Source organism: Mytilus trossulus, chromosome 7 (assembly GCF_036588685.1).
Source record: "Mytilus trossulus isolate FHL-02 chromosome 7, PNRI_Mtr1.1.1.hap1, whole genome shotgun sequence".
Lineage (NCBI taxonomy): Eukaryota > Metazoa > Mollusca > Bivalvia > Mytilida > Mytilidae > Mytilus > Mytilus trossulus.
Window position 1 is genome coordinate 52,303,431 of NC_086379.1, and position 13,307 is coordinate 52,316,737.

General features: G+C 32.2%; 1 protein-coding gene across 1 annotated transcript; it reads right to left on the reverse strand.

The window, feature by feature from the left end:
* Window positions 1-2,314: 2,314 nt before the first annotated feature.
* On the reverse strand, window positions 2,315-8,281 carry LOC134725263 (E3 ubiquitin-protein ligase RING2-like). Its single transcript, XM_063588937.1, has 4 exons — window positions 7,833-8,281; window positions 6,583-6,869; window positions 5,852-5,914; window positions 2,315-3,833 (listed from the first exon to the last, which is right to left on the reverse strand). Exons 1-4 carry the CDS (start codon window positions 8,246-8,248, stop codon window positions 3,640-3,642), a joined length of 960 nt encoding a protein of 319 aa, XP_063445007.1. The 5' UTR covers window positions 8,249-8,281; the 3' UTR covers window positions 2,315-3,639.
* Window positions 8,282-13,307: the final 5,026 nt, after the last annotated feature.

Genomic DNA, 13,307 nt, shown 5'->3' on the forward strand with positions numbered 1-13,307 from the left:
ATATATATATCGCAATGAATCGCACTCATGAATGCTATACTGGACAAACTTAAGCTTTAATTTTACTGTTGAATAATCATTCCTTGGAACACATATCCTTTACCTCACTATCTAAAATAAATCACAGGTAACCATACAAAATATATCTCGGACACACAGATACATTTTGATGTTCAAATGGGTTTTAAAAATAATTGACGAGGTTGACAAATTGTTCGTCCGCAAGTAGCTTCCAATAATAGCAGATGCATCACGCCAATATGTATGAAACTTTTGTATGAAGATTGAATTATCTGGGTTGAAAAGTATATATGTATCAATAAGCGCCGATTACACGAATTTGCTTTTATTCTAAAAATTTTGCTCAAAATAAGTTCCCAAGGCTTGATATTTGACAGGGTGGTTATTATGACAATTCTTTAGCAGTAGATGCACAACTTTAATATATGATTGTTTGTTTTTTTGTAAAGTAGAAGAACTTTTAGTAATTTTGGTTGAAAACTTAATCAAAGCCAAAGAACTGGTTTATCCTTTGTAAAATTCGGTAGGACATACCTAAATACACTAATATACCAAATTAAATGTTTTCATAAAAGAATTCAATGATCAATCCATTAACACAAGTAACATTCGTGCACGCAAATATCTCTCATTATTAAAAAAAATATTAGGCATGTAAGGGTATGGTCAAATTTGATTAACTAGGAAAAAAGATTATCTTAAATAAGCAGGCTGTGTTTATATCCAGTGAAATTATTGAATTGTTGAGTTTTGTTAGAGTAATTCATATATTTGTAAAATTTTGACGTCCTTAGTGCTCTTCAATTTTGTACTTGGTTTTCAAACATTTTTCATCTGAGCGTCACTGGTTAGTCTAGTGTGGACGAAACGCACGTCTGACGTATTAATTCTTTTTAAAATGTTGTCATTTAAATGTTATATTAACATTGACAAAAAAGCGGGAGGTCTGGCATGTAACAAAACCAGGTTCAACCCACAATTTTTTTCCTAAAATGTCCTGTACCAAATCGGGAAAATGGCCATTGTTTATTATAGTTCCTTTCTGTGTGTGTTACATTTTACTGTGGTGTTTCTGTTGTGTCGTTCTTCTCCTCTTATATTTGATGCGTTTCCCTCAGTTTTAGATTGTAACCCGGATTTGTTTTTTTCTCAATCGATTTATGAGTTTCGAGGTATACTCCTGTTGCCTTTATTTACTTGCCCTAAATGTTTTGAAAAAAATTTAAATGCACATTTTTTTATGACAAATTATTCATTGATAATTGAAAATAACGAGTTTTAGGAAGAAAGTTATGGAACAGACGACAAATGAAATAATCAAAGCACTAATCCAAGGTTCAATTGTTTTCTATGGTACATTTTGTTGTAGATCACTGAAAAATTTAGCATACCTTAAATTGCAATGTTTTCTGAAAGTCAAGAAGAACATTTTAAAAATCAGTACCTTTGATAAAAAAATAACAGGCAACAATGTCCCTTCTATTTCAATTTCATACATTGTTTGCATTGTTGAAATTAAGCAATCAACAAGAGTTCATCCGTAATCATAGGTCCTAAGGCTTTCATTTCCATCCAAAAAATACCTGAATATTTCATCTGTTTTGAAATTTCTACTATAGGAAGGACCTGATCATCTCCACATTAGTGGTATTTTAACTGAACAGAAAACACATTTCAACAGCCTTTTCACTTGTAGGTTTTTGATGTATGTGATAACTGTTCCTGTTCTCTATGTACCTTTGTTATTAAACTCTGACAGAAAGAGTACTTGAACCTTGGCAACATATGTTTAAGCCTGTTACTTTTGTACTGACTTTCAGGTCCGAAACATCTGTGGTTGTGGTTGCTAGATGTATACCTTAGTGTTCTTTAAAGTTTTTTGTTTTTTTTGCAGGTGATTTGGTAGTCTATCTGATAATCAGATCACATAAATAAAGGCAAAAGCAGTATACCGCTGGTCTAGACTCATAAATCGATTGAAAAAAAAAAAAATCGGGTAACAAACTAAAATTGACTGAAACGCATAAAATATAAGAGAACTACAACACAACAGAAACACAACATTTAAATGTAACACACACAAAAACGAACTATAATATAACAATGGCCATTTTCCTGACATGGTACAGGACATATTAACATATCCAGTCTAAGGACAAGTTGGAGATGAATATATGATAGGCTCTTTTCTATAATAAAAAACATAAGGTAATTATATATAAATCTTTTGATTCTTTCTAGCATTGTTGGGTTGTCTTATCACGACATCCTCTTATCCACAACAACAAAAGTACAGTTTAGTATGTCATTTATTGTTTACAACAAACAAAAATAGTAAAAAAGCACCATCTATTCCATACATACACAAATAATATCTCTCATTCACTCTACATTTCAAATAGCATAATGAAAATGCATTTTGGCATCAATGAAACGGCAATGACTGTATTTTAAAAGTTTTGAATCCATGTAAATATCCTTGTTTATTTTTGAAACCTTTAATTGAGATTATATAACCAGATTGCCAAATTCAAACTGATTTGTAAGTTTGATTTTAGTTCATAAGCTGTTAAAATATGTATACCTATGAGATGAATAACATTTCTTTTAATTTTTGTATGTAATGAGTCAGTCAATATAAAAGATGCTGCCACTGTTACAAAAAAAAGTTACAGGTTCCAATACAACAAATACATCATTTTAAAGTAAAATGTGTATTTATAATAACAGCAGCATGTTACAAACTTCTACATGTGCAAAATTAAGGATAACAGATAAGGTTAATAAGGGATAGTTTTGATCATAATAAACATATCTTTATTCTAGACAAAAAAATCTTAACAGCACTTTTCATTTCATATTTCAACAATTTATGTAAAAATATCTTAGGTAACCTGAAACTGATCAGGCTAAAAACAGACCTCTATCTGGGACCTCTATCTCAAAAGTACTATATCTTCTAATACCTCAAATTAGTCACATAAATAAAGCTTCTTCAAATTTCGGTAAAAAAAAATTAACTAAGTGGTTACTTTTTACTCACATAATTTTATCTGAGAAACAGAACCTTAATTCCAACTAGCCTTATTGTCAAGGAGATAAGCTTGAAAGAATATGCACTAATTTTTGGCAAATAAACTTGCAAGATCAGATGAAATTTCTGTACAAATGCTAACTTTGCAAACTGAAAGTAAACCTTATAAATCGTATATAGCATATGATTTTTAGCTTTAACATTCATAAATGTTTGGATAACAAATCGTGCATGTTTTCTTTATGTCAATTAGTTGCATAGAAATTTGAGAGGGGATGTAACATGTAATATATATTTATACATATATATACTGTAAACCAACTTATTTTCACGAGCAATTTATTTTCTTGACTTTCGTGAGTAGAAAAATTACACAAATATGTAAAACTTGGATCTTTCCTTATCAAACTACATCTGCAAAATCAAATAGAAAGCAAGATGGACTAGAAAGGATCAAACCCGAAATAATGTATCCGCCAAAATAAGTTAGTTTACAGTATTAGAAGTATATCATTCAATCAATTTCATATATCCAAATGAATAAAATGTCTGAATACAATATGAAGCACTAATGAGATTGTTGATTACAAGCATTTATTGTCTGATTTCTTTGGCATGGATTCTACTGGATGATTGGCAAAGAACATCTCCATTGGTTTATTTATTCTCCAGTAACGTTCGTTCACTTGGTGTAAGGTCATGGATCCATTTAATGAGGTATAGTTACCAGGTGTACTGGCAATGTAGATTACATAATTTGTTTCTCCTTTACTTCTACCTGTAATTAATAGGTAAATCATAACTGTATATGTAATGCAGTGTTTACATTAAATAGTATAAGATAAACATATATATACCCTAGCATTTTCAATGTAAAAATAGGGGTACATGTATGAATATGTAAGAAATACATCACAGATATAAATTAAGAAATTTTTAATTTGCTAGCAGCTAAGTCTCTTTTCATTACAGACATATGAAATATTTGTTATACAAAATGAAGCAATGGCAATTTAAATTTAAAGAGAAAATTCATGTTTTATTTAATTTTCTTTTAAAAACAAATAATAGATATATTGTAATACTGCTTTACTAAAAAAAAGTTATATTTTTCATTTTAACACTTTTCAATTTCAATTTTTATGATATATTCAAATTTTCACATCCTGTTCCATTGAATTAGTCACTTGTTCAAATGTCCTATTCTACATGAATCTTTTCTACAATATTTCTTTCTTAAAAACAAGTATTCTTTCCAATTATAATAAGTAATATTTTAGTTTCACATTCACAAATGTGCGAAGTATTAACTTTTTCTTGCAAACATTTAAAGGACCTTTCAATATCAATCTTGTGGACTTAAGCTCTATTCTCAGAATATAATTCAAGCAGCATATCACATTGAGTGCAGGGAGTTTTTAAGCAATGAATTTGAGAGAAAACTGAAATCACGAATCAACTATAACGACAGTTTAGCATACTTTGTGATAATGGATGAATTATAAATATTTAAAATTATAAATTTACATTGCTGTTTACATGGTAGTAAAAGTTATTTTGCAAAATGTTAGTAACTGATCAATGCCTATTTTAGTAAAAGACAACAAGTAAATATACATTAACATATGACTAGAATTGACTAGAAAAAAATATATAAAGTAGATGCAAGGGACACAATCTAGACTCTTTTTACAGTTTTTACCATCTTACATGTAGTTTTTCACAGTTAGTTTTTAAGTTGCCACTTTTGTATTTTTATAATCCATTACTAGCATTCATTGAAATAAACAAATAGAGAAGGTTTTCACTAGGTAACAACTTTAGAGTAGCTTGTTGGTATTAAATTGCATGCCCACTGTGCAAAATGATACACATGAAGAACCATACAGAAAAGCAAATATTACATTAGTTTATACTTGGTATGTTTATCGATTAAAAATGTTGGATCTTTGGGTTGAACTCAAGTGGGTTTTAAATTTCAATACTGAACTAGATTGTGATGTTGAGAATTATGCTATCATAGATGGAAAACTATTTGAAACTTATCTATTACTAGTTTTTTTTTATCTTATTCATTATAGAGGCAAATTATCTCCCTTTCCACAATATTTCATGTTTGCGTTTATTTTAATATATTATGTCTATCTAAACTTATTGGTGACCTATATATTTATTACACTGTACTATAGCGAGTAAATTTAGTAAGTTGACTGTTATGAAACATAACAAAATATGCTCTAACTGTCATAACCACAATGCTGTGTTTTCCCTCAAATGTGACCTACCAGATAAGACATGGGTTTTGTAATAACATGAGCAACACAACAGGTGCCACATGTGAAGTTGGATTTTCTAACCCTCCCTGGCATGGACCCATGAAATCACCCCAGGTTTTTGGTTGGGTTTGTATTGCTCAGACTTAAGTCTTCTATGTTGTATTTTGTGTATAGCTGTCTGTTTCTTCATAATTTCTAACTGTTGCTATGGCACTGAGTTTATTTCTACTTTTTCATAACAAATGGGGGTGAATTTAGCCTATGAAATTTTCCAATGTCAAAATCATTTGTTATCACATGCCAATTACAGGTATGTAGTTGTTTGTTAGCATGTGCTAGTAATCTTGGGCACAGGAAAACAGATTAAAATAGTGAAATGGTAATTTCAAGTAGTTATAAATAAAAATAGTTGCGCTAAATGCACTAAGCGCTGCTTAATTGCTGTTTCCCTTTCCTTTTTTGCAGTCCCTGAATGTATGAAATTATAGAAGACTTCGCCATTTCTTAACAAATTACTTACTTTGCTCTCCTTTTGCTGCATCTAATGAGAGTCTAATGGCCAAGTATTTTGAAAGATGATCAACTGAAATGTAAAATTACAAATAAAGTAAACAGCAAAATCAAATTGGTGGATCATGTCTGCAATACATGTACTAAGTTTGTTAAAATAAGTAACGTAAATATAAAATGTATTTAGGGTTCTTACAAAATAGACACCAAGAATCCTTCGTTGAATAAAAAAAATCTGGCTGGAATGATGAATAAAAAAAGAAGAGTTGTACATAGATTCCACCAGCTGAGTCTAGTAATAAAGTATGCAAGCCATACTTTCCTTTTTCTCTTTTACACAGACAGCTTTAAGTGATTTAATACATTGAATTGTATTTCTCAAGAACTATGGACTCGCAATGGCCAAATTTGAGAAGTCCATGGAATTGATTCACAACTTGTAAATATCTTCTACTATTTTTTTCAGAATTTGGAAAATAAATGTGCATAGAATTTCAAAGTCAGTAGCTACATTGTATCCCTCTCTTTATAAAAAATAAACTCTACCATAGATTAGTTATTTGGTTAGGCTTTTTATGGCATACATGTATTTTCCAATCATTGTAACTTTTCCAATTATTTCATAAATTTATTATAAATAACTCAATGAGCATTCCATCAACTAACAACTTGATCAATAAATAAAACCTTTGAGTTGAAATGACAAGGACTTAGTACATGTTAATTGAAGAGTAAGTTCACCTGTAGCATTTGCTGTTGTCTTTATAAATCTTGTTTGCAATGTATCTATGTTTTGATCAGCTGTTGGTAAAGATCTGAACACAAGCTCTATGTCACTGGCTGGTAGTTCTGTCATTGGCTGCTCGCCATCTGAGTCTTCTGTTGTTTTTGTGCGCTTTAATGGTGTTGTATCATTTGAAGTAGTACTAGCTGTTTCAAGCTTAGACAAATCTGTCTCTGTGTCATGTTTCCGTACCCTCACTCGCTGAGCTCTGTTCATAGCCTGCATTCTCAAACCTTCTTCAATGCTATAATATAGTATGTACAAAATGTATAATCAAAACAAAATTTATCTCCATTTGGGAATAAAGTTTACATTTAAATCAGTATACATGAAGACTTTTCAACTACTATAGATGGTGAACAAAGTTCAATATTAATATTAATTTAGGACCAGTGAGTTTGAAAGGAAGGAATGTACCTAAGTCTGTAGTTCAGTGGTTGTTGACGGTTTCTGTCATGCCTGTTATCTGTTTTTCATTTGTTGTTAAGTTATAAATTAGGCGGTTAGTTTTCTAAATTGAACTGTTTCATGTTTTACATGTTGGGGCCTTCAAAAGTTGACTATACATATACAGTAAGGAATTTTTTTCTTATTGTTGAAGGCTGTACAGTTTCCTTTACTTGCTAAAAATGTACATCCATCTGTTTGTACTCTGGTAAATCTGTATCTGTATCTGTAGTGGCACGTGTAGAATCCTGTTTAGGCTTTTATACATGGTTGTTATGGGCGGTGTTCTTGTAGAGCGGTCTTAAATGCCTCTACAGAACCTGCATGCACAACTTTATCTGGTAGTTGGTTCCAGTGGATAGTTGTTTCCACAAAAAATGAATGTTTGTACTGTGGTTTGTTGCTATTTGGTACTTTCAGTCCTCTGGTGTTATTGATAACTTGACGTTCGATGATATTGTCAGTTTCACAGTTTAAATAAGTTTTGGCTTTAATTGTTCGTTTCGGTCTTGCTGGTATGACAAAATTGTCGGCTGGTAGAGCTGGCACCAGACCCTCAACCACCTTGTAAATCAGGATAAGACGGAGGCTGTGTCTTCTTTCCTCTAGCGTAAATAGTTGTCTCAATGGCAATAAAACCACATACATTAACTTCACCTAATTATGGAATGACAGAATTACAGACAAGGGTAAAACTATATGGCATCCACAAATTTGTTGTGAGGCCATAAACAATGCTTTCATGCAGACAAGGTTATACCTGTGAGTAAGAGCTGCACTACTGTGTTGTTTGTTGAGTTTGGCCAGGACACGCTCCTGATGGGCCTCATATTCATCTCTACTTGGGTATATCTTAGAAATCAGGGCATCAAAATTGGGGTCTGGTCGTAATGATCTCTTAGAAACAAGCTTTTTCCGGCAGGTTGGACATTCTTTGTTCCCACTTCTAAGTGCAGTTATAATACATTCTTGACAAAAACGATGTAAACACTCTTTTGTTGTCATCGTATTTTTTAACATATCTAAGCATATCGGACACATAAGTTCACTGTGTAGACTCCTTGGAGATACTGCTATCTCTGTATTATCTGTGATCGCCTCCTGTGGAGTGCGGTGGAGCTCATATAAGCTCAATTCCCAAGTTTTATTCGGCGCATTCGTTACTTCGTTTGCCATCTTTGTATTGCACGGAAGTTGTGGTCGCGCATGCGGATTAACCTTATCAAAGGTTTTCTCAAAGTACAACTGCAATACTCGATTTCCAAAGTTGAAATGTTTTATTCAATAAATAAAACTTGCTGATTTTTTTTAAATCGATACTCTTACAAAAATCACATGGACTCTGGATTTTGAAAAAAATGATCGTCTAAGATATTACATACATGTATTTTACATTTTTTTCATTTAAGGAATGACTGTAATATTTATTCTGTCTATGAAGAAATAACATTAAAAATTTGGTGCACACTGAATAACGAGCGTAGCGGGTTATTTAACAGTGTGCACCAAATTTTTTTATGTTATTTCGAATAGACAGGAAAAAATTACAGTCATTTCTTATAATTTAATTAAACTATTTCGTGGTATTTTTGTATATCGTCCAGTTTCTATTAAGAGAATGATCGCGTATACTATGATAAAAGCAACCTCAATCAGGCATGCGCCAGAATGTAATCTTCAAAATGTTGATGGTTTTCTGTAACTAAAGAAGAAGAAGACTAAATTTGGTTAACATTTTTCTTGTTTCTTTACTTGGGTGCGATAGGCATAATCTCGTTTGGTTATTTATATTAGATTTAAGAAATTTATATAGACAATTTTATTATTCTCGTTCAAGTTATTTAGTTTATCATCAATAAGAGTTTGCTAATAGTTATTATGATATCATATGCTTAGACTAAATAACATATGATTTTTACTGTAGTCTGTATGATAATAGCATTGAATTAACGTAAATTCCATAATTTTCGAATTGGTGCTTAGCGGGCTGATATGAAAAGTTTATCACACGCGTCGATTGTTATCACATGGCTTTCCGTAGTGTTATCACATGACATTCCTGTGATACTCGGCATATTCCAGAAAATAAACCTCAATGCTTAAAACATTACAAAGTAGTGTACAAAACAATTTTTGGGATACTGAAAAGTATATTGTGTAAAATAATAATACACAAAAAAAAATTAAAAACAAACAAATATTTTTTTTGAGTTTCAAACATAATTTAGAAAGTTTCTTTGCAAAAGTTGACTTTTCCAAAAAGTGTTCATTATGTATATTGTTGGGGTTTTTTTTGTCGATCCGTCCGTATTAAAATGTTTTTCTTCTCTGTTGAAGCATATGGTAGAAAGGTTTCAGAACAAATGTACTGAATTTGGGGTCCGACGTCCATGAACTTTTCACTCTTTGAACTTCTATTTGGGAACCATGTAACTGGATCAATATATTAATCTGTTATTTTTCTCCATTATTGGAGCAGATGATAAAAAGATCATAACATGTCATTTTCATATCGCATGTATTATCAGCCCTCATTCAATATCAGCCCTCGAGCCATACGGCTCTTGAGCTGATATTAAACCTAGGGCTTAAATACATGCGATATGAAAAATGACATGTAATAATCTGATAAATACGGAAGCCTTTTTGGGCCATGCTAGTCTACTTTTTAGATTTTGATATCACAAATTATTTGATTTAGATAATATAACCTCTTTGTTAATTGGGGTAAAAAAAAATATACAGAATTTTCATCATCAGCACTAAATTTTCAACCAGTTAATGAAAATTTTGTTTGAAACGAATAAATAAAATAAATGTCAAGAAAGCAACAGGTATTGACGGAATATCACCCAAACTGTTACAATATGCTAAACCTCAGTAGTTACGAAGCCAATACCTCATCTTAGATATAGGAAGATGTGGTGTAAGTGCCAATGAGACAATTCTCTATCCAAAAAAACAATTTATAAAAGTAAACCATTATAAATCAATGTACGGCTTTCAACACGGAGCCTTTGCTCACACCGAACAACAAGCTACAAAGGGCCCGGCCTAAAATTACTAGTGTAAAACCATTCAAACATTTGTAATTGTCTACCAGGCTCATTCTTTCCAGACTCACTCAAAATTGCCCAGGTGGCACCGATTCATAAAAAAAACCTTCAATATCCAATTTTTTTGAGAAATGTATTCACCGAGACGCAAACTTTCGGAACATTTCAAAAATATTTTTAATTCATTTCTTGTAGCATTTGAAGAACCAAAAATTTGCGAAAGCAAATTTACAGATCTAACATTGTTGGGTTGATGTTTAGACGAGTTGTATATATATATATATATATGTACGTCTGAGTCAGTGACAACCCTACAACAGATGTGTCCATCGGATCGCTATCAATGATGGTGATACATGGCTGTGTACATAATGTATATACAACTCGTCTAAACATCAACCCAACAATGTTAGATCTGTAAATTTGCTTTCGCAAATTTTTGGTTCTTCCCTCGCCGGGATTCGAACCCATGCTACTGTGATATCGTGACACCAAATCGCCTGCACTGCAGCCGTCCCGCTAGACCACACGACCACCTGGGCTCTCAAAAAAAGAGCTTTCGGTGGCCATATGTTACCTTTCCACGTCAGTTTCAATCTAGCGGCGTACTACAGTACATGATATATAAGGCATGAAGATATATATATATAAATGTGTACCACTCTATACAAGGCCAAGTTTTATTATGATTTTTATAAACGATATTTTTTTCCCTTTGTCTTTGTAAAAACAGTGACTTGTATAAATATGCAGATGACACTACTCTTTCAAAATCTGGTTCTTCTATATGACATTAGTTGTTAAATCCTGGGAGGAAGACAGTGGTTCACTAATTTCATGGTTCTCACAAAATAAAATGCAGGCTAATCCAGAAAAATTTCTAGCCATGGTGATTGGCAGTTAAATCCATAAAAACAACTTATAGTCTTCAACTTAAATAAAAACAACATCAAATGCGATGATGAAGTATAAAGCTACTTGGAGTAACCATTGATTTATAACCAACACATAACTATCGTCTGCAAAATAGCAGCCAGACAGTTAAACGTTCTGAAAAGAATTGGACCACAATTGAACAAACTGATGGAAACGACAATTAACCATTCTTTCATCATGTCAAACCCAAGTTACTGTCCTCTCACATGGCATTTTTGTAAGGGGGTCATTGTTGCGGTACAAAATAAGCGGGAGGTTCGGCTAATTGTTATTCTTTTATAAAAGGGGGACGAACGATACCAGAGGGAAGGTCAAATTCATAGATTGAAAATTAACGGACAACGCCATAGCTAAAAAAAGACAAACAGACTAATAAGAGTACAGAAGACACAACATAGAAAACTAAAGTTTAAGCAACACGAACCCCACCAAAAACTGGGATGATCTTAGATGCTTCAGAATGCCGCCTGTAAGCAGATCCTGCTCCACATGTGGCACACGTCGTGTTGCCGTTATGATATTACAAATTCGATAAATAGTCTATTTCGGTAGGTCACATTATTTTACCCGGATTTGTTTTTGCTTAATCTAATTATGACCATTGAACAGCGGTATACTTCTGCTTAGGCTTTTCTCATAGGCACTTGTCTCGGGAATAATTCTTCTAAATTTTCCTTGATATATATTATATTAAGATAGTATAGCAGAACATTCTGAGGCAAGTGCCTGTACATGCAGACGACGATGACGGACGGGGCCCGAAGCACTGTGGGCTAAAAAAACAATGTCTTCTACAGGATTATATTTTGAAAGATAAGAGTACAAACGCAATGTATATATACAACACTTTTCATTTTTGAACTAAAAATTATTGATAGAAATTGTTTCTTTTATAAATATCATGATTAGTTTTTTTTTAATATATTCTCTAGACTATATAATTTTAAGCCAAATTGGGCTATATTATAACAGAGACATATAATACATTGTACATGTATTATATGTCTCAGATTATAATCACATTGATATTGTTGGCTTTTTTGAAAACTACCCATACCCGTTTTTATTGGGAAAATATGCGTCATTTTCATCAAATTGGGAAATTTAAAATAAACCAAAAATTTGACTGAAACTTCAATTTACAGACTCCCTTTCAAGAGTTTACCCTTGCTTTGAAGTAAGACCCCTTTTTGCCAGTGATTATTCATAAATAACCCTCAAATCTGCACACATAGTCATTTTAGGCGTGAAAAATGTTTAAATGAGTGTTTTTCAGTTTGTATTTATGCACAATTACTACTAAGACTGCACTGTTTGGGGAAAAAGTTGTCTTTTTGTGAATAATTTTAAGCCATTTTTTTTCAAATTGGGATTTTTCTCCAGGGGAAAAAGCCTTTATTCTCCACTAATTTAAGGCAAACAATATCACTGAATCAATACTAGACTTTGAACTATTAAATTAATATAACAAGAGACACTGATTTGTCTCTGATATCAGGAGCATATTTAGTCATAGATAAAAAGAATGTTTACACCGTACAAGATTTTTTTTCTTTTCATTTTTACACTTTAAATATAAGAGGAGAACAACGACACAACACCGAAACGCAACACACACAGAAACGGACCAAGCATCAGACAAAACACCACGAGAATAACAAATATAACATGAAAACCAAATACATGATTTTGGGATAGACAAGTACCGTGCCACGTCTTATCTCAATATCTCAAAAATAAGAGAAAACACAAACGACTCAACGTTAAAATGCAACACACACAGAAACGAACAATAATATAACAATGGCCATCTTCCTGACTTGGTACAGGACACTTTTAAAGGGGAATAAAAGTGGTGGGTTGAACCTGGTTTTGTGGCACGCCCAACCTCGCACTTTATTTTTTCTTCTTCTTCCGAATACGGGAGTAGACTCCTAGGTAGGAGTGTAAAACTTCCCGGAACTTGTGTGCTATGTACATATAGACTTAATTTAAAAATAATATGACAAAGAAAAATCGTTATCAATAACATATATACATTATGTACAGTGGCTTTAAAGTTTAATAAGTTGCTGTGGATCCTTCAAGTGTTAGAGTGGATATGCCACTTTTGAAGGATTCCAGGGTGTCAGACATACCTATTGCTTCAGGTAGTGAGTTCCAGTCCGAAATAGTGCGAGGATAAAATGAAAATTTATAGAAATCTTTATTTGTAGATATTTGCCTAAATTTATGTTTCCCCC